This window comes from Carex rostrata, chromosome 34, assembly GCF_964058835.1.
Source record: "Carex rostrata chromosome 34, lpCarRost1.2, whole genome shotgun sequence".
NCBI classification, from domain to species: domain Eukaryota; kingdom Viridiplantae; phylum Streptophyta; class Magnoliopsida; order Poales; family Cyperaceae; genus Carex; species Carex rostrata.
In genome coordinates, this window is record NC_135951.1 from 4,603,033 (window position 1) to 4,623,724 (window position 20,692).

Genomic DNA, 20,692 nt, shown 5'->3' on the forward strand with positions numbered 1-20,692 from the left:
TCCATGCATAGGTATACATAATTCCTTGCATATGTATAAATACTTTAGAAAATAAATTCAGCGTTGTAGTTTTTGTGGTCCCCAAGCAGTTATGACAGTTAAGATACGGGTACTGGAGTGCGGGTACTCTTATCAGCTTCCATAAATTATTGTCATAAAACATTTTCTTATTCTTTGAAATTAAATCGTTAACCGTTGAAAAAATTGGAGTTTTGCTTGGATTTAAAGTGAAAGAATTGGAGTTTTGCTTGGATTTTTTATGCTGAAAGAAGCTGCAAATTGATTTGTCAATCCTAAGTGGGCCCACGATGTATCGAAAACTTATCTCCAACACACAGTCTTCGTTACTTGTCTCTATCAAATTTCTAGTCCAATTTTCATAAAGAATTTTCAAAATCACCAATCTATGTTTTATTTAAGAAGTCTCGTGTTAATTGTGATGTGATAACAACATCTGTTGCTAAGATATTTCTCCATAGTACTTGTTTTTTTTTGAAGGACAGTTGGCCAGTAGCCAGCTGTCGATATATTGAATAAGAAAAATTTATTTATATTTCCCAACGGGAGCTTTTTATCCTACTTTACACAATCTTAACTCGTAAATAACACACTTCTCCATAGTACTTGTAGTTGCACAAGTTGAAGCTTGTTTCACTTATCTATTTGGTTTCTTATATGAGGTCCTAGTTTTGACACATATAGCTCTCTCTCTCTCACACAAACAATTTGAGTTCATGCGTGACGCTTTAGAAATCAAATAAGTGTAACATAATGCATATATGAAGTTGGCTATAAACGGCAAAACCAGACCCTATAAAAGAAAAACCAAACAGAGAATTGGAACAAGTTTAAACTGCAAGGAAATAATTAAGGAGAAACATTTTACCAAGAGATGTCTTTATCACATCACAATCAACGTGAGACTTCTTCTAAAGAAAATTTAGGATCAGAAGTATTAACCGTTTTTAATGAAACTGTTTCACTATTGATCTCATGAGTATGTGATTTCTCAACAAAATATTTTGGGAAAATTGGTTATTTGTCACTTCAAAACCTTCAAATTTGAAAAATGTCATTCCGAAATTTGAAATTGTAATAATGCCACTCTAAACTTCATTAATTTATAATTTGCCACTCTAAATAATTAATGACTAAAATACCATTCCTTCTTCTCCTCCTCTTCTTCTCGTACCTCATCTTCTTCTTTATATTCTTCTCTCATGGTCATGGCCATGTCAAAAATGAGAAAAAAAAGCTCTCAAATTATAAAGTAAATTTTGATGCTGTTTATTAGGGCTGTTTTTCACTCTAGGGATCAAATAGAAGTGAACTGTTATTGCTGTTGTTGTTTTTGTTTCTCTGGGCTTAAGTTCATTTTGGTGGGTTGAGGTAATTAATGTTAGTTATCTTTGGTGCAACCGTTAGTTAAAAGTTTTTTTTGATAAAAAATAAGAATCAAGTCCTTATTTATATATTGATATCATGGAAAAAGGAGTTTCAGGTTTTGAACTAAAACCTGATATTACAAACAAAATGTGGATTTTGAAGGTAGAATCCATTGTTGTAAAAAAAAACGGAGGTCTAAAAATACAGATTTAGGTTGAGCTTCTATTGTATCCTAGCAATGACCATTGTTGATATACTTCTTCTGCTAGCTCAACTTGCGTTTTGCTTTGCTCTCTGAAAAGTCTTGTGCATCGCTCTCTCCAGATTATGAATAGTATGATCAAGATAATCTCCTTTGTTTTCTTACTTCGGTCATTGCTCATGAGAGATTGAATCATAGTAGTATTTCCTCTTCGGACTTCATCGTACGTGATTGAGAATCTATTTAGTGCCATAATCTGAATTGCAATAGATTGCGGACATTCTTCAAAAAGATGCATCACCGATTCTGCATCCCTTTTGCACATGATGCACGTGTTGGAAAGGCTCCATCCTCTCTTAATAAGGTTGTCTACCGTTAAAATCTTATTTTGGATTAATAGCCACGCAAATGTCTTCATCTTTGGAGGAACATTTAGTTTCCAGATTCTATGAATGTGAATGTGTGATTGGATTGAGTTTTCATTCTTCATACCTAAATATGCCAATTTTACAGTGAATATACCTGAGCTAGTTAGGTTCCAGCGCGCTCTGTCTTGTATGTGTCCTCTTGTTGTCAAATCCGGTTGGTGTGACAACCGTATTGCCAAATCATTCAGCTGTTGCAAATCGTCTGTTGATAACTCAGCAATGAACATCTGTGCAAGATTCTGCACTGTGAAGGTATCTTTGATAGATATGAAAGGGTATGTGCTTTTTGAATATAGTTCTGGGTAGACATGCTTCAACGGACCAAGTCCCCAGTCGTGCGACCATAATTGGATTGATTCGCCATTGCCAATAATTTTTGTGGTGAAGCACACACAAAATGAGACCGCCTGGATGATTGTTTTTTGAAAGAAGCTATAATTCGGCAACATCGATCTTTGCTCAGTTGATATCGCATGGTATAAGGACTTCCAAACTCCTCTTTCTGGTGTTATATCCATTGCCAGTACCATTTAGCCAATCACGTACGATACAATTGCAATAGATATTATTTTATATACAAATTTTTATTTACATATATAAACCACAATATTATTCAACAACAAAACACAAATATCATTTCGTTAACAGCTTTGAAGATTTGTTGAAGGAAACAGTTTGAAATAGCGGCCCAATGTGCGGCCTTACCTAATTTGAGTAACAATTATTCACAAACTTGTTGGCCCACATAATAAATCTCACAACATATTTTCATGCACATCAACTATTGACAAAACAATAGAGTTATAAATATAGATTACTATAAACAACTTGATTACCTTCATAAATGAGTAGGGATCCACTACATTTTTAAAGTCTAAATAGTCAATCCAAACCATTCAACATAATGGATAAATTCAAATGTGCTTACTAATCAAATTTTACATTATTTTTGACTATTTATTAAGATGGGTACAAAAATTCAATAGTTTGAAAATAATAATTTTGTAAAATACTTAATAAATAGTAAAAAAATTTAAAATTTGATCTGCAAGTACATTTTAATATATCAATCATGTTGAACGGTTTGGATTGACTGTTGAACTTTGAAAACTTTGAAAATGTAGAGTGTAATTCGGTGTCACAAAAAAAGAGTATAAGTGGATCCCTCTTCATAAATATAGATTTTAAATATGAACTACCACTAGTACAAAAAACCCCTTCACTGACTCTTCAAATACCCCTACACCAACTGTTATAGCGGCGTCAGTAAAGCCAGCGCCAGTGAAAGTTACCCTACACTGACTGTTAAAAAACAGTCAGTGTAGGCAGCCAACAGTGACTGTTTTTAAAAACAGTCGGTGTAGGCAGCCAACACTGACTGTTTTTAAAAAGAGTCGGTGTTGGCTGCCTACACTGACTGTTTTTAAAAAGAGTCGGTGTTGGCTGCCTACACTGACTGTTTTTAAAAAGAGTCGGTGTTGGCAGTCTACAGTGACTGTTTTTAAAAACAGTCGGTGTAGGCAGCCAACAGTGACTGTTTTTAAAAACAGTCGGTGTTGGCAGCCTACAGTGACTGTTTTTAAAAACAGTCACTGTAGGTATCCTATACTGATGGTTAAAAAACAGTCAATTTACGTCCTAAAAACAGTCGGTATTGGCGTAAAAATTTTGGCATGGTTTTGCTTATATCGGGGCTAGCCTCCATATTTTTGCTAGCCATATATATTAATATACGACATTCATTGACATTAAATAAAATATCATGCAAATAACGTAGACAACATAAACAAAAGACAACGCAATTTAATAACATAATATATTCATTTACAAAAAACCACACAATACTTACAATGGAAGGTGTTAAACTAAACCCCAATAAACCCATGCACCAAATTGCCTTGTTATTGTGATACTATGGCCAAACATAAAACCCTAAATTTGAAAATCATCAAGGAAAGGTTCTATAAGGCTGAATTGCAGATTTGTCAAGTCCATTGCTACTGTGCTAAAGAATAGTTTAAAATTTCCCATCTCAGCATACCTACAACAAAATTAAAAAATGAGAAGAAAAGGAGAAATTAAGAAATATATAAGGCTATTAGAGAACTGAAATAATTGCCTATCTTTATGGGAACAATAATCATACTGTTTTGAGTTATCTTTTTGTACTTTTGGTAGGAGTATCCCCTACCTGAGGAGATCCCAGCTGAGCAATTTTTTTTTCGGGCCTGCCTTAGATTCACGGGGTCTTTGAGATTCGTGCCAGATTAAAATAAACAGTCCATATCTCATTCTACCAGGTCATGTACGTGACTGGATCTGAATACCTTCTGGTAGTATGCTGAACAATAAGTTACATGAGACTTACAAAATGACTCTTACACACCAATGCTAAGTCTTTACATATATATGATTCTTTAAACCTTATTAAAATATGGATGATACCTCGTTATGATTTGGTAAATTTGTTCTCTCCTTTTGTAGAAACCTTTAGTAATAAATAGGACTAACCATGCTAAATTAAACTATGCACTTACCAAATATTGCAAGGGTTTTGTCATTTTTTATCTAAACTCAAGCAGCAAATAATATAAAAAAATTCACAAACAAACCTCAATATCTCTTTAGCAACTTGCACTTCCTTTGTCATATGAACTGAATAAGCTAATTGGCGGTACCAAAGTGAGAGTGTTTCTCCCTAATAAATAAAATATATAAAGGTTAAATGAATAATAAGTATAATTACAGTAACCACTTAAAGGTCAAGCCCTTGCTGGTATAATACTAGAAGTAAATAAAGGCCAAATCAAATAAGTTTACTTCAATCCTCTAAACTAGGCTAAAACAAACCCCTCAATTCCACAATTTAAGTTTTCAATTCAACTTTATTTAACTCGATTACCCCTAGCTTTCACTATGTTGCATCATTCAATACTCCATCTAATCCTTCTCCACAAGTTGTGCAATTAAACACATTCAAGTAGTGCAAAATCATAAAACAAACAAAGTATGCAAAATCAAGGTTTACTCCAAAATGTGGTGGCTGATACGTGCATGGTTACGTATGATATGGTGGGGTTAGGTACATATCAGTACCAAAATCATGACAGTTATTTAATCAAATCAACCCCTCAAAATTGAAACTGGTACCGAACAGTTCTGGTTTGTATTGCCTTGATAATGGAAAAGATGTGTATACAATCTTTTAATCTAGAATTGAGCTTGTATTTTAGTCCAAATGCCATTCAAGCCTCAAACTTTTACAATATTAGTCTCAATCAACCAATTAAACACAAACAATACAATTAACTGGTATCTACAGGTAACACTAAATACCCATCTAATCCTCTTGTAATTGATCATAACAAATCAATAAATTTTGGTTATAAATACCCATCTTATTAAATTTCAGATTTGTTCCTGTGCTCTTAACTTCTAAATTTTGCTAAAAGAAATCAGGAGAAATACAATCAACAGATGGCTTATCAACTTCATTTTATGCTAATTTTGCAAATTTGTTCCTGTGCTCTTAACTTCTAAATTTCAGATTTATGAAAAATACAAAAATTGATAAAGAAATGTACCACAGTGGGCCATCCGGCTATACTTTGAACTTCTTTTAATCTCCCATATAAAACCCTACAAATTGATAAAGAAATGTACCACAGTGGGCCATCCGACTTCTCTTGAATTGCACAATTGATAAAAAAAGAAAAAGCATATGACCATCAAATAATGTTAAGTGCATACCTCAAGGGAAATGTCATAGTTTGCAAACCAACAATCAATATGACAATATCTTAATTATTGATACATATTTTTCCAAAAAAAGAAACAAAAGAGAAGGAAAGACACTCACTAAAGCTCTTGGCAAGGAAAGGACCAAGAGGCACACATTCCCAAAATTGAATATCTCTGGCCGTTATCGGTTGTTCTAATGTAAATTTTTTCAAGGGTGCGCAAGCAAGATATTTTTTAAGGTTAACTATGCAAAAAGGTCTCTACCACTCCAATCATTCATTAGAACAAGGCCTCATAAAAACTATGTTACCAGTATTTTGTTTGCATCTGTATACTTGTGACAGTGAGCAAATTGTATCTGAGTGTACTATGTTACCAGTATTTTGCTTACAGGTACCACCGTACCAGTAAGCCAAATCAGTCAAAACGAGAGAGTCAAATCACCAATTTGTTAGGGTTAATTACCCGAGTTTGGTGAATGATTCTGCCAAAATCGATCTCCAATTTCTTCTCCCTCGGTGCCGCTATCTCCTTCGCTGCTTCGAGTTTTTTTCACCTTCGCTGCTTGCAGAGTCCAAAGACACAGAGGCAACATCGGCGGCTGGGCCACTTCGCTACTTAGCGGAGAGGAGGTGGTCGGTGGAGAGGAGGAGAAGGAGAATGGGAGCGCGTCTATGCTGTGCTGGTGCCGATCTGATGCGTCTGTGTTGGTGAGAGATCGAGAGAGAGATGGTGTGTCAGGGATGGTGCCGATCTGATGCGAGAGAGCGAGAGAGAGATGGGTAGGGATGGTGCGGTCTGGCGGCTAGGTCTGAAGAGAGCGAGAGAGATCGAGCAAGAGAGAGTTTTCACAAAAGAGAGATAGAGGGCGGGGGAGAAGAAAATTTTTGGACATAAAGGAAGGGAAATGGCGCAAATTGACGGGGAAATGAAATTTTCAGAGTGGATAAATCACTGACGGCTACGCAAAACAGCCAGCGTTGGATGTAAATCACCGACGGTTATGCAAAACAGTCGGTGTTGAGATTTAACGCTGACTGTTTTTTTAAAACAGTCAGTGTTGGATGTAAACACTGACTGTTTTTTATAGCCGTCGGTGATTTTTGACGCTAAATTCTATTTTCCGAAGTTGTAACTCAAAATTTCATTTCCCTCCGCGTCAGACAAAAATTTGAAAAAAATTCTTGATCTTAGTTTGCATTATTATATATGCATGAATATTTGTTGTTGGGTATTAAGTCCTTAATTAACGGATCCAAGTTTGCATGAGCATGTGTTACACAATTATACGTGGGATCAGACAGAAAATTTGGTGCTGGCTTAACATATGCTCTCTGTCTTGCTTGTGCTTAACATAATTGCAACTGTTACCTTCCCTTCGGGGTGAATTATTAAAAAAATTATTAAAAAAATTAGGATCAATTAAGCCCTACTCTCTCTTTTTAAGTCCATCTCTTAATATTAACCAGCAATAATATGAGGTATTTTATTGAAATTAAGAATTTTGATTTTTACCGATGAAAGTTCAATGGTGGCGTATACTTTAATTCAGTGCATTAATTGTTATATTATGTGATCATCTTTCAAAAAATATTTTTCAATGATATGTTTGATGTTTCAGAAATTTTCAAGTTTAAGCTTCTTATAAAATATTAACAAGCACATATGTTTATATATTTTATAAAAGTAGAACAGTTTCTATTTAAATTATAAAAAGATTCAATTTGAAATTTTACAAGATTAAAAGCATATCTCATTCTACACAGTATGATACCGCACTGGATCTGAACTTGTACCTTTTTGGACCTTTGTATCTGTATTTTGAGTTACGAGCCGGGAAATGAAATTCATGAAAATCACCGACGACTCCCACAGAAAACAGTCAGTGTTGGTTGCCAACACCGACTGTTTTTTTAAAAAACAGTCAGTGTTAGTTGCCTACACCGACTGTTTTTTAAAAAACAGTCAGTGTTGGTTGCCTAGACCGACTGTTTTTTAAAAACAGTCAGTGTTGGTTCCCTACACCGACTGTTTTGTAAAAACAGTCCGTGTTGGTGCCAACACCGACTATTTTTTTTTAAAACTTGTCTCATGCTATATTTTTTGTATAAATCAATTCTATCATCCTAATTAAACTTTAGTTGCTTTGTGTTGAGATGCATGTTCGTTGGGTGATACATTATTAATTAAGATATAAATAGTTGGTATATATTTCAGCAACTATAATTGTAAATTAAGTGTGTTCACACACAGTATGATGTATAATAGAATGAAAAATGAAACAAACAAAAAATACGAAAAAAAAATATAATTGTTAAATAAAATTCACATAAAACAGATAACTTTTTATTTTTAAATAAAATTCCACCCTAACAAATTATTTATAAATGTACAAATAAAATTATTTAAAATTTCAGATAGTTTATTTCTCTATGGGCGTGGTTCTCTTTGGGGTGAATCCAATTTTTTCTGCAATAAATATATACACAACATTAGAATAATTTTATGCAAAATTTGAAGTTAGAATTAAATTGAATTTAGAACAACCCACCTTAATTTATGCAAAATTCATATATGCAACATGCATGTAATGCTATATAATTTTATGTGTCAAAATTATTTAACAATTTATTTTTAAATTTACAATTTAAATTTACAAAATTCTAAGTTTCTAATTAACATATTTTTATTTTTATGTTCTTCAACATAAACTATATTATCATATTATTTATTTATGTACATACTTTCTTAACAACTAATCAAAGTTTAAAAATATATTATAAATTTTGGAAGACTTAATTGTATTGTAAAATATCCACAAATTACTTAATTGGATTCCCTTATCAAATTTGTCAATGAAAGCAAAAACCCGGTTGAAATCACATTTCATATAATTAACTCGTGATTTTCTTTAGGATTCTCCGTCTTCTTGTATTATCTTGTGATTATTAAATTCGTATTTGTAAAAACTTGAAAGATTTTAAGTTTTAACTTGATATTATTAAATAAATTCATGTATTACATGTGTTCAATGAAATGTTCAAAACAAAATAATATATTTTTAATTATGATATTTGAAAAAAAAATAATAACGAAAAAAAAACAGTCAGTGTTGGTTATCAACACTGACTATTTCTAAAGGGTCAGTATTGCTACTCAACACTGACTCTTTAAAAACAGTCAGTGTTGGTACTAAACACTGACTGTTTTGATAAACAGTCAGTGTTGAGTAGCAACACTGACTGTTTCAAAAACAGTCAGTGTTGATGACCAACACTGACTGTTTTTAAAGAGTCAGTATTGCTACTCAACACTGACGCTTTACAAAGAGTCAGTGTTGGTACTCAACACTGACTGTTTTTGAAAAAGAGTCAGTGTTGGTACTCAACACTGACTCTTTTGAAAAACAGTCAGTGTTGAGTACCAACACTGACTCTTTTCAGAAAACAGTCAGTGTTGATCACCAACACTGACTGTTTTTAAAGCGTCAGAGTTAGTAATCGACACTGACGCTTGAAAAACAGTCAGTGTTGGTGTTCAACACTGACTCTTTTTGGAAAAACAGTCAGTGTTGATAACCAACACTGACTGTTTATAAAGCGTCAGTGTTGAACAACAACGCTGACTATTATTTAATAAAAGAGTCAGTGTAGTGTGAGCAACACTGATGCTTTGCTTAAAATAGTCGGTGATTAAGGGTCGGTGAAGGGGTTTTTTGTACTAGTGTACTACTATAATTTTTCTCTCAACAAGTCTTTTCACGAGCTTAACTTCAAAATCTATTGGATTAACTTCAACCTATGTTACCCTGACACTCCTAGGAAGCCATTGCATCCGTGTCCGACACGTATCCGACACCAACACGCCTCCGACATGCATACGATACGTATCTGACACGCCAGATGGCGTGTCAGGTGAGCTGGCGTGTCCCTACCCGTCTGATACGGTCTCCGACACTTGGTTGACCCCTGCCGCGCCCGCGCCCGTGGACACCCACCCGCCCCTGTGGACCGCGACTGTGGACCAAATAAATTAATTTGCTGGAGGTGGGATTGAACCTTGGACCTCTCAAATGGGAGTCAAAACCTTTAACCATTACACCAAACACTCATATATGTTATATTTTAGTAAGTGTAATACTTAATATACTTATATGAAGTCTTTATTTTCTAAACAAATTTAATTTAAGTTATAATTATCTAAATACAATATATAAATTAATAAAAAATAATATATATAATAAATATGTCGTATCCTAGATTTTTTTAAATTGCCGTGTCGCCGTACCCGTGTCGTATCCGACACGATACCCGTACCCGTATCCATGCAACATAGACTTCAACCAACGAATCTAAACTGTTGAAATATCTATTCACGACTGACATGTTTATATTAAAATTTATAACTTATCTCGAATTAATTTAAGTAGTAAAAATTTATAATTTATGTAAAATCTATTCAAGGGATAAAAAAAATGTAAGTTAATTACAATGCATTTATTTGTTGTCATTGTTGAGTAGAACTAGGGTGTTCTTAAGATCACCAAGCCTCTTGGTGAACTTAAGTAAAAAATCCATCAAATCGACTTCAAATGATGAATCCTGTAACATCCTAGTTTTCGAAAACTCGGAAAATAATAATTCTCCAACTTGAAGTGAAATGCATTGAAAAATTTCAATATTAATTTTCTAGTACGTTTATAGACCTTGTATTTTTGTAATTTGAAATCAATATACTATAAATATATATATTAGTACTATCTTGAGACCCTTCGAGCTTGACTTTTATAAAATAATCTGAAATGTTGAGCTTATTTATAAGCTTATGTATTTCAGAAATTTAAAATTTATACATTGTATATATACACACACACGCACACACACATAGAATTGATAATGTAACATTTTATTAATTTAATTTCTGATCGTAAAAATATAAATCGCTTTGATTCAGATTTTGTTTGTGAGTTTTCGTAAGTTGGAATTATTTTTATATAAAATACGTAAATTACTTTTACTAGGAGTACTAAATAGAGAAGTTAAATGAAAACATAAAAACTCAGCATGACATACAACTTGGGCTCTTGGGCCTTCATTAAAATCTGAAAAGAAAAAATAAATTGTCGGCCTTATTTAAATTATCAAATAACTAACTTAGACTTTTTACATAGATAAACAGTGGCGACCGCTTAGGCACAATTTTCCTTCAACTGGAGACCGACTCATTTTTATTTTACTGTTCTCGTCCAGTCCGCCTATTTACCTACCTCACTTGCGTTTCTCTCTTGATACTATCTATTTCCCTCTTGATACATTAATTGAAATTTTGGAGTTGTCAAGAAATTGAAAGGGTTCTAGCTTGGGTAAAGCAATAGAAAGAAGTGTACTGGTGTGTGCTACTACTTGACACTTGATCTTGACTCATGGTACTCTTTATCTCTCTTGCTCTTTGTCTTTGCTAGAATTATGCTTGGCTGCCATTAATGGTGCATTATTTTCTATTGTGTGTCACACACTTTAATTGGTGAATGTTTGTAAGTTAAAATGAGGCTTATTGAGAAGAACTTCAAAAGAGTCTTTGAGTTTGAAATAAATCTAGTTTTGGGCAAATTTGTGAAATATGAAAAAGTTTACAAAGTACTATTTGCTAACTCCTCTGATGGTTCAAGTATATTATTTTATTTTCATGCAACCTGATTGGAGAAAGAAAAAAATGAATAATTACTTTGCCCAAAAGCTGATTTTATTCATATTAAGACTTTTGTATGATGTGTCTCCTAAATTAGTAAAATTCCAGTTAAAGGTAATCAAGAGGGGCTATGTGATGTGTCATTATATCGTAGTTGATCTCTTGTTTGTTCTTAGCCTCAGTCAGGAATTATGCAAGCTCTAGGGGCTGTAGTTACTAAAGCCTTACTAATTCGACATAGACGTAAATCCTGCGTGGCTGGATTAAGAACGATTGTCAAACATGTACACATTTGAAGCGAGGCACTGATCACATCGTCATGATGTTACTAAGGTGCGGATTTCGAGTTATTCTTAGCTCCATCCAACTAATTTTATTGATTGTTGATGTTAGATTATAATTATTGATTTAGTTTTCTTGATTGTTGATTGTTTGCTTAATATTTTTATTGCTTGCTTATAATGGTTAAATTGGGTTGTTTTATTGTCATATAGCAAGTATTGATCAATTATTGGGTAATGGTTCATGTTTGGAAGACATGTATAATTAGCATAACATATGGTATTGACCAATTACAAAGGAATTGCACTGAAATTGATATAAATGCCAAAATTTGTAGAACTCATAATAACATCCTCGGTACTAGGTTAACCAAATCGATCGGTATGGTGACAACCTATAGACATGAAGGTAGTGTAATTTTAGAAAAATGAGCATGCATGAATCTTAAGTTGAGACCAGAGCATGTCATGAATTTAATTGGTTAGTTGAAAAATGATTTGGTTAACTTGATTGCTACTTTTCTTGATTATTGCTTGTTGTTCTCCTTTTCGTTGGTCAGATTATATTTGAATGTTTACTATGGATTTGAAACTACATGTTTTGAATGCTTAATTTGTTTTTGTGACATGATCATATATTTCATAAGTTGGTGAATAATATGGTACAAAGCAAATTAGCTAAAGCATGAGTTTGATTTAAATGAACCTTAGCATAATATGGATGCATAGTAATTTTCATAAATGCATGACATGAGTTGAACCATAAATTTTGCATGATATACTTAATGCATGATACATAGCATGATATGAATTATCATGTAGGCGCCCTATTCGGGGTAAGCGTGTAATTTCTGTTATGTAGGCGCTGAACTTGTAGCGCATAACATAAATTGCATAGGCGCCATATTCGGGATAAGCATGTAATTTTTGTTATGTAGGCGCTGAACTTGTAGCGCATAACATAAATTGCATAGGTGCCATATTCGTGGTAGCACATGACTCGGTTATGTAGGCGCTGAACTTGTAGCGCATAACTTTAGTCATGTAGGCGCCCTATTCGGGGTAAGCGCATAATTTCAGGTTACGGCCATAACAGAAATTGTGTAGGCGCCATATTCGTGGTAGCGCATGATCGTAGTCCTGTATGAACCTTAACGGTCATGTAGGCGCTGAACTTGTAGCGCATGACCTGGGTCATGTAGGCGCTGTACTTGTAGCGCATGACCTAGTATTGTTAATACCAAAATGGTTAACCTCATACCTGAATCTTGACGGTCATGTAGGCGCTGAATTTGTAGCGCATGACCGGGGTCATGTAGGCGCTGTACTTGTAGCGCATGACCTAGTATTGTTAACACCAAAATGGTTAACCTCATACCTGAATCTTGACGGTCATGTAGGCGCTGAATTTGTAGCGCATGACCGGGGTCATGTAGGCGCTGTACTTGTAGCGCATGACTGAGTATTGTTAACACCAAAATGGTTACCTAATATAATGATATTTTATTCTATCATGGATAGTCTTGAACAAAGCATAATTATATGATATGGTTGCACAACTAAATTTGATTCAACTTTTACATCTATTGCACATGAGCATTGCATGTTATAATATTTATTTTGCTTGATTGTTATTGCTATAAATTGTTTCTATAGCTTGCTGATTTTCTTTCGCGATATTGAGCATTTCTTGAAGTGGACTTATATTTTAGTTTCTTGATTGATGATAATTGGTAGCTAAGATTCTTTGATTCTTATATTATTATTGTAGTCTATATTTTTGGTACACAACAAGAATGAGACACCTTTCGCGAGTATAAAAAAGTGACTTTTTGCGACGGACTACTCTCATTCTTCAGCTTTTTCTTTTTGCGACGGTACTTTTCGCGAGGGAGTACCGTCATAAATTTGTTTTTTCTCTCGCAAAAAGTATCTACATTGTTGTAGTGGTACTCAGTGCTGTTTTGGTTTCAGTTGGTCGGATCTGCGGATAACTCGACTGGAACTGAATACCGTACTGGGAGATTTTCAATCTCTCACATTTCCATTTTGATGGGTTCCAGGTACAAGTTGTAGAACTTGAAGATATGCGGGATTTGCCACAGAGTGAATTATTTGCTTCAAATAAATCTCCTATGGTATTTCGTTTGCATATTTTATACCGTAGTAGGTTTATTTTCAATTGGTTTATTCAATTTGAATTTATTCATGCAATGTGGCTCTTGTCTATGTCATTGGTAATTTATGTATATATTTGATTGTGTATGATGATTGAATCGCCTTGTGCTGACAGCGCGGCGGGTTGTCAACCCTGTTGTCGGGGTGTGACAAATCCAAACTGTTGAAACCCGTCTATCTTACGAGTGATGCATCTACATTTGAAATTTTTAAACATTCAAATTAATTTAGTATAAAATCAATCGGTCAAAATTAGAAGATTAATAAATTAATTTTAATGCATTCATTTTTTGAACATGTTTTGACCGCTTGACTTTATACTAAATTAATTCGAATGTTTAAAATTTTTACATGTAGACACATCACTCGTAAGGTAGGCGGGTTTCAACGGTTCAGATTCGTCATTTAAAGTCAATTTGATGGGTTTTATACTTGAGTTCACCAAAGAGCTTGGTGAACTTAAGAACACCCTAGTTCTACTCGTCATTGTTTGTCTGCTTCATTTATACTAATTAATTAATTAATTTTAAAATTTGTATGTTAATTAATGCAGTATTCGTGTTTTAAACGGTTTACATTCATTGTTATAAAAAATTAGGTTTTAAGGCATTGAATCGGCCAATTTTCTAAGAAATTAATTGGATAAATTTCTTAAATGAATTCCCAAATTTTTAGGTTTCTACAGATGCCCTCCACCAGGACGGGTTGTGAAGCTAATGTGTTTGAACCCGCTAAGCTATTTGAATCCGATTCCTGCCCCTAGTGCATCACATCGACCCAATGGTATTACTCTTTTTAATGGCTTATTTAACAATTGAACACGCGATTAGCACCATCTGTTCATCACCTCGAACCAATGGTGTTAGTTGCTCGTCTATTTATTCAACCGTTGGCAAAGACAGTCAACCCCATCGGTTTTTCCAACCGATGACATAGGTGTATACCATTATCAGGCCAATCACCATTGGTTCAAAAATTGTTGGCAAAGTGAGATTTGACCAGACAGTGATGTGTTTCTATGTAGTAGTGAATAGTGCCACCTGGCCCACATCTCAGCCCTTTGATCAAGGGTAGAGCATATCACGACCATTCAAATCTAATCGTGCAGATCAGAAAAAGTCGAGGGTTCATACAGAACAATTATAGACGAGTCAGACGTGGACTTGGTTCATTCTTTTAATTTCAAGTGAAGGTTGTATAAAGGCTTTAACATCTCCCATTTTTCAGCTGTAGCCACTCCCCTGTGTTGTGCTCTCCGCTCTTCATATGGTAGGAGAAGAAAACTTATGCACATAATACCCTTCAATTTTAAGTATAGTTATATATCTACAATAGTACCTAATGAAGTTTGAATATTTTAGATTATAAGAAATCAATGTAATAATTACTCTAAATTATTTAGGGGGAATTTCACGTATACCCCTCAAAAACTTCAAAATTACATATTTCCCATTAATTGCAAGGGTCCTAGCTAGCCACTACTAACTTTTCAAGGGTCCTAGCTAGCTACTACTAACTGCAATTAATTATTTAGGGGGAATTGTCTCTCTCAATTAATTATCAAGGGTCCTAGCTAGCTAAATTACATATTTCCCAATTAATTATTTAGGGGGAATTGTCTCTCTCAATTAATTGCAAGGGTCCTAGCTAGCTACTACTAACTTTTCAAAAAATTAATTAATTGTAAGGATCAATAGGAGACATTAGCCATTACATATATATTTGCAAGTGCTTACCCTTCCTACGCTTGCAAATATATAGCAAGTGCTACCGTTGCTATTACTGAGAATTGTAGTAGTGATTGTGAATGCTCAATGAGCACAATCCTCTAAGAGACATGGAGGAATGGATCCTGCATTATAATTTTTGGTATATATAGTTTAGCTAGACTAGAGGTAATGATAAATTAACATGTAATTAATTTGTTATTAAAGTAAAACGACGCAGCACAATCAATGCAATTAATATTGGTTTTTTTAAATTATTGACTAGTATGTATTTCTTTGTTTTAACAATTTATACAGATCTTACGTACTTGTAATTGGTTGCCTCCAGTGTTTTGTAACTAAAACTAATGGTAATGGTGTTAATACGACGATCGATCGAGGACCTTTGCTTTCTGTATATCAAGTATATTAGTAGTATTGGACAGGTAGGTACAGATCGATATTAACAGAGGAAAAGGAACTTAATTTCTCATCGCTGTGTAAGCTAATAAGAGATAAATTAAATAAGATTAAGCACGTAGCTTTCGATCGATCGAGCATGCATGTAGCTTGCCGCTCAACTGATCATAGCTCACGCAAACTCAAACTACATAGACATACTCATACCAAATGTAAATGCAAAACATTTCCAGGTAAATGGATAATCAGAAAAGAATCTACAAAATTAAATTTGAAGGTGCATAATGTAATGTGTGTTAGTTAGAATTTGAATTCAAGTCTCCACACTATAAAATAAAAGTCTAACTATCAACTTATAAGCATAAATTTGATATTTTACGAGGAGTCTGACTCCTTAACATATATAAAATTACGGTGAAGGTGAGGGTTTATATATATTATTCCACAATCACTTTGTTGCCTTAAGATTAATATGAACTATATATTGAATTTGTTAATTTTTGGATTGACTTCAATTATTTTATAATATTGTTGGCGTTATTTTGCATAAATAAGAGTCCCAGGGTAATGTATAAACTCTTGCATGCATGGTTATATATATAGGGATCGACTAAAGATAAAAAACGTGCGATAGGGGACCACTAACTGACTTGGACATCTAATAACTGCCGGCAACCAGTAGGGCTAACGCAATTTTATTCATCGTCGACAGGTATAGTATTCATACCTATGGACTTAAGTAGTCTTAATAAAGAGTAAAATGGGTATTTTAAGATTTTAGAATGAGTTTTAATATAAAATACAATAAAATGTGTAAATTTGTGAGTTTTTGAAGTTTAGAGGGGGGAATACGTAATTTCAAACTTTAGAGGGGGAAATACGTAATTTTGAAGTTTTTGAGGGGTATACGTGAAATTCTCCCAATTATTTAAATCTCTGTCTTAAGTTAATAACAAAGCTGCTAAGGCAGCGTTAATTATTTAATCTAGTTACATAAGGTATACATAGATATATACTTCACATACTTCACGTACTTCACATACAGCACGTGCTTATTTATGATTTTTTTGTTTAATCAAAGCAAACTAATTTCCTCTGAAATTTCTGACAGCTCTATGCTAGATGAATAAACTTGAGAGCATCTCACAGATCCAGACCTGGTTTGGCTAGCCTGTTGTGAAAGGTCTCGGCGGCATCTCCAAGCTATCTGCTTCACACTGCAGCATCTCTATCACTCTGCTCATGGAGGGTCGGTTAGATGCCCTCGTTTGAATGCACCACAAGGCAACCTTATATAGAATTCTTTCTCTCTCTCCAAATTGTACAACACTATTGTGCAAGTTATAATTAAGGGTCTCATCTGCAAGTTTCATCTGGTCATAGATCAATGATGGATAATAGACTTGGCTCGAGCTCTCTGCATTATTATTGACATTTCTTCTTCCGCTCGCCAACTCCATGAGTAGCATTCCAAAACTATAAACATCTGCCTTGTATGATATAACACCAAAGGCCCTTGATATTAGCTCAGGAGCTATATATCCTATTGTCCCCCGTGCTGTGTTGATTGTTACCAAGTTATATTCTCTAGAGTATAATTTGGCAAGTCCAAAGTCGGAAATTTTTGGGGTTAAGTCATGATCCAATAGGATATTGTGAGGCTTTATATCGAAGTGCAAAATCTGCATTTGACACCCGCGATGAAGGTAATCTATACCACGCGCTATGCCTAGGGCTATCTCTCTTTTCTTCTCTACTGAAATAGAATTGTTACGGGAAGAGAAAATATACTTGTCAAGTGAGCCCTTTGACATATAAGGATATACGAGTGCCCGCTTTGAGCCATCCGAGCAAAATCCAATAAGATGAACTATGTTTGCATGGTGAATTCTACCGATTGTTGCCACTTCGCTGATGAAATCATCGCCGTCGCCCAATGAATTGGTCAATATTTTGACAGCAACCTCACAACCACTAAAGAGTTTACCTTTGTAAACTGATCCAAAGCCACCTTGCCCAATCCTTTCTCTGAAGTGGTTTGTCATTATAGCGATCTCTATGAAATCATACCGTCTAACAGCAAGCATCTCATGTTTACGCAAAAACTTTTCAACAGAGTTGATTGATAGAGAAACTTGCTTGTACTTGTGAAGAAGATACGAAAATATTGCTAGTGGAAGTAATGTAAGCCTTATTACTGCAAAAAAAAAGGTTAAAGAAAGATCATGGATATGCGAATGAAATGTACTCGGAGAGAGTGATGATTGAAATGGAACAACTATTTTTTGTTACAAGCTTGGAAATTGCAGTAGGAAAGCCAAAGTTCAGGTAGAAGGAGCACTAGCGCTCCTTGGATTTAATATTTTTAAAAGTATGATATTGAACTTCAAAATTAATTGAAAGTGGAAAGTATTAATGTTTTAATTAATTGTATTGAGTAATATACTTAAAATTGATCTAACCTGTCATTTGGACCTGGCTTGTTAGAGTATTAATTAATGTGCGTGTGGGGTTTCATTTAGAAAGGTACGTTGCTTACCTAATAAAACGAGAAGAATGTCCAAAAGAAGAAGCAATATGAGCATGAAACCAAACACCACACGCGAACTCATATACGGTTCATTCCTTTGCAAGTTATAAATGCAAGTCAAAAATTGTGTCTGAACGGAAAGAAGCTCAAGAAGCTTGTCGCCAGTAGTATAATGATCATAGCCGTTCATTATATCATCATAGTAGTCTCTGCATTGACAACCAAAATAGTTTGGAAGAGAGAAGGTTATATGCTGATTTATTTCTTATGTGATTGTTTAATTATGTTTCTCAAGATTACGGCAGTGAATATATAGATGTTAACAAACATTAAAAGAATAGAGAGTTTCTTCAGAAATATTGTTAAAATTAATCTGTTTGATGCGATGGAGAACATTATATTTCTACCTTTGTTCTATTCACTCCTCCCTCCCCAAAACCATGAATCTACTAAATTAAAATCAGTAGGTTTTCAGCAGGTGCACCGAATCCATCGAGTTTCTGTACAAAACTCGTCCACGATCCGACTTTTTGAAGCACCAATTCGACCAATTTTTATTCAGTGCAAATATCTGCTAGCCATGTAAACCGGGTAGAAAGCTAAGAGAGCTGCAAAAGAGATACTTTTGTTTACCTTTTGGTAGAACTCCAGCAAAATTGTAAAGGAGAGCAAGATTCGTCCGAGCCCCAGCCTGCCACAATTCCCCGATTCAGCATCTGCATCATATCTTTACCATCAGTGTCATTCCAATGCGTTACCACCTCAGAATCGGCAACAGAGCTTGCTACACACCTACATGACTTGGGGGTGATACTCAGTGACAAATAAGAATCATTAGAATATACTGCATAAATTCTTGAACGAGGACCATCCATACACTGTATTGGCTTGTACATTGAGTCGTCTACTTCTTCCGTGCAATTGAAGAAGTAGATAATATTAATGCCCGAGTACCAATCAAATAAATTATAATGCTTAGAAAGAATCTGTTGATCTGGTAAGCGGCAGCCCCCCACTGGTAAGTCAGGATCAACAAGCCTAAGTGTCATGTTTTCTATGGACATATCTTTTACAAGATACTTGGTGGCCCCCATGTATAGGACGGTATCGTTGCCATCGCACTGCAATTCAAAGGGCTTCCACTTGCAATTTCCAGGAAGATGATAAGGATAAGTGATGTTACCAAGCTCTCCACATGATGAAGAGCTGGAACCTCCAAAATTGTAAAAGAGGAAGAGAACAATGAGTAAGTTTAAGAATTTCATGCTTCTTATTTTTTGTTATTGGTTAGCACATAAACCAGTTGCTAGGAATAGCTGATGTATATGATGAGGAAGCATCAATGAAAATGAAGTCAAATAAGTATCAATCTAAGAATTTTCCTTTATATTGATGTTCGTATTATATGAGATTACAAAAGCTATTTTGAATGATCAAAGTCATTGAGTTGAACTTTCGCAAATGCTTGATGTGACCTTTAGTAAATATCTATAGCCTATTATTTGAATGGTCCAGGAGCCCTTTTGTAATACGAACAAAAACAAAAGCAAAGGAGGTCGTGTGAGTTGAACTTTCGTAAATGCTTGATGTGACCTTTAGTAAATATCTATAGCCTATTATTTGAATGGTCCAGGAGCCCTTTTGTAATACGAACAAAAAAAAAGCACACGAGGTCGTGTGAGTTGAACTTTCGTAAATGCTTGATGTGACCTCTAGTAAATATCTATAGCCTATTATTTGAATGGTCCAGGAGCCCTTTTGTAATATGAACAAAAACAAAAGCAAAGGAGGTCGTGTGAGTTGAACTTTCGTAAATGCTTGATGTGACCTTTAGTAAATATCTATAGCCTATTATTTGAATGGTCTAGGAGCCCTTTTATGTTTTCATTTTTAAAATAAGTTGTTAAATCTCCATTAACACATAATAAAAAACGACCCAATTAGAAAGCGAAAAACTATTACATACAATAATAACTAACTAGATAGTAGTAAGAACCAGTCTTTGATCTAGTGGCAAAGGGAAACATAACTCTGTGTAGGAGATCGTGAGTTTGAAAGCTAGACCTCCATCTTTCTATTAAAAAAAAAATTACTATCTAGTACTAAAACCCAATTCTTAATGATCACTCTAA

The 20,692-nt window shown here is 34.3% G+C and overlaps 2 protein-coding genes across 4 annotated transcripts; both read right to left on the reverse strand.

The window, feature by feature from the left end:
- Nucleotides 1–3,801: 3,801 nt before the first annotated feature.
- On the reverse strand, nucleotides 3,802–6,693 carry LOC144549065 (uncharacterized). 3 transcript variants are annotated; one of them, XR_013509557.1, is made up of 5 exons: nucleotides 6,223–6,693; nucleotides 5,601–5,701; nucleotides 4,629–4,714; nucleotides 4,208–4,357; nucleotides 3,802–4,057 (listed from the first exon to the last, which is right to left on the reverse strand). XR_013509557.1 is itself a non-coding variant. In XM_078297821.1 (4 exons), exons 1-4 carry the CDS (start codon nucleotides 6,350–6,352, stop codon nucleotides 3,949–3,951), a joined length of 426 nt encoding a protein of 141 aa, XP_078153947.1. In that variant the 5' UTR covers nucleotides 6,353–6,690; the 3' UTR covers nucleotides 3,802–3,948. The 3 variants fall into 3 exon arrangements, 1 of the variants encoding a protein (XP_078153947.1); XR_013509558.1 differs by lacking the exon at nucleotides 4,208–4,357 and having other exon boundaries at nucleotides 5,601–5,655; nucleotides 6,223–6,691; XM_078297821.1 differs by lacking the exon at nucleotides 4,208–4,357 and having other exon boundaries at nucleotides 6,223–6,690.
- A 10,249-nt stretch (nucleotides 6,694–16,942) lies between these two features.
- On the reverse strand, nucleotides 16,943–19,859 carry LOC144549233 (rust resistance kinase Lr10-like). The gene is made up of 3 exons (XM_078297963.1): nucleotides 19,194–19,859; nucleotides 18,570–18,769; nucleotides 16,943–18,227 (listed from the first exon to the last, which is right to left on the reverse strand). The coding sequence occupies exons 1-3, from the start codon at nucleotides 19,823–19,825 to the stop codon at nucleotides 17,197–17,199; spliced, it is 1,863 nt and encodes a 620-aa protein (XP_078154089.1). The 5' UTR covers nucleotides 19,826–19,859; the 3' UTR covers nucleotides 16,943–17,196.
- Between the last annotated feature and the right edge of the window lie 833 nt (nucleotides 19,860–20,692).

Bases quoted from the DNA above. Each gene is read 5' to 3' on its own strand.
- LOC144549065 (XM_078297821.1), bottom strand. From the start codon at position 6,352: ATGTTGCCTCTGTGTCTTTGGACTCTGCAAGCAGCGAAGGTGAAAAAA. The intron at 5,702-6,222 runs GTAATTAACCCT...GTGCAATTCAAG, and splicing joins GAATCATTCACCAAACTCGG to AGAAGTCGGATGGCCCACTG. The intron at 4,058-4,628 runs GTTTGTTTGTGA...ATTTTGTTGTAG, and splicing joins GTTGCTAAAGAGATATTGAG to GTATGCTGAGATGGGAAATT.
- LOC144549233 (XM_078297963.1), bottom strand. From the start codon at position 19,825: ATGAAATTCTTAAACTTACTCATTGTTCTCTTCCTCTTTTACAATTTT. The intron at 18,770-19,193 runs GTAAACAAAAGT...TTGTCAATGCAG, and splicing joins TGCTGGAGTTCTACCAAAAG to AGACTACTATGATGATATAA. The intron at 18,228-18,569 runs GTAAGCAACGTA...TTTTTTTTGCAG, and splicing joins CATTCTTCTCGTTTTATTAG to TAATAAGGCTTACATTACTT.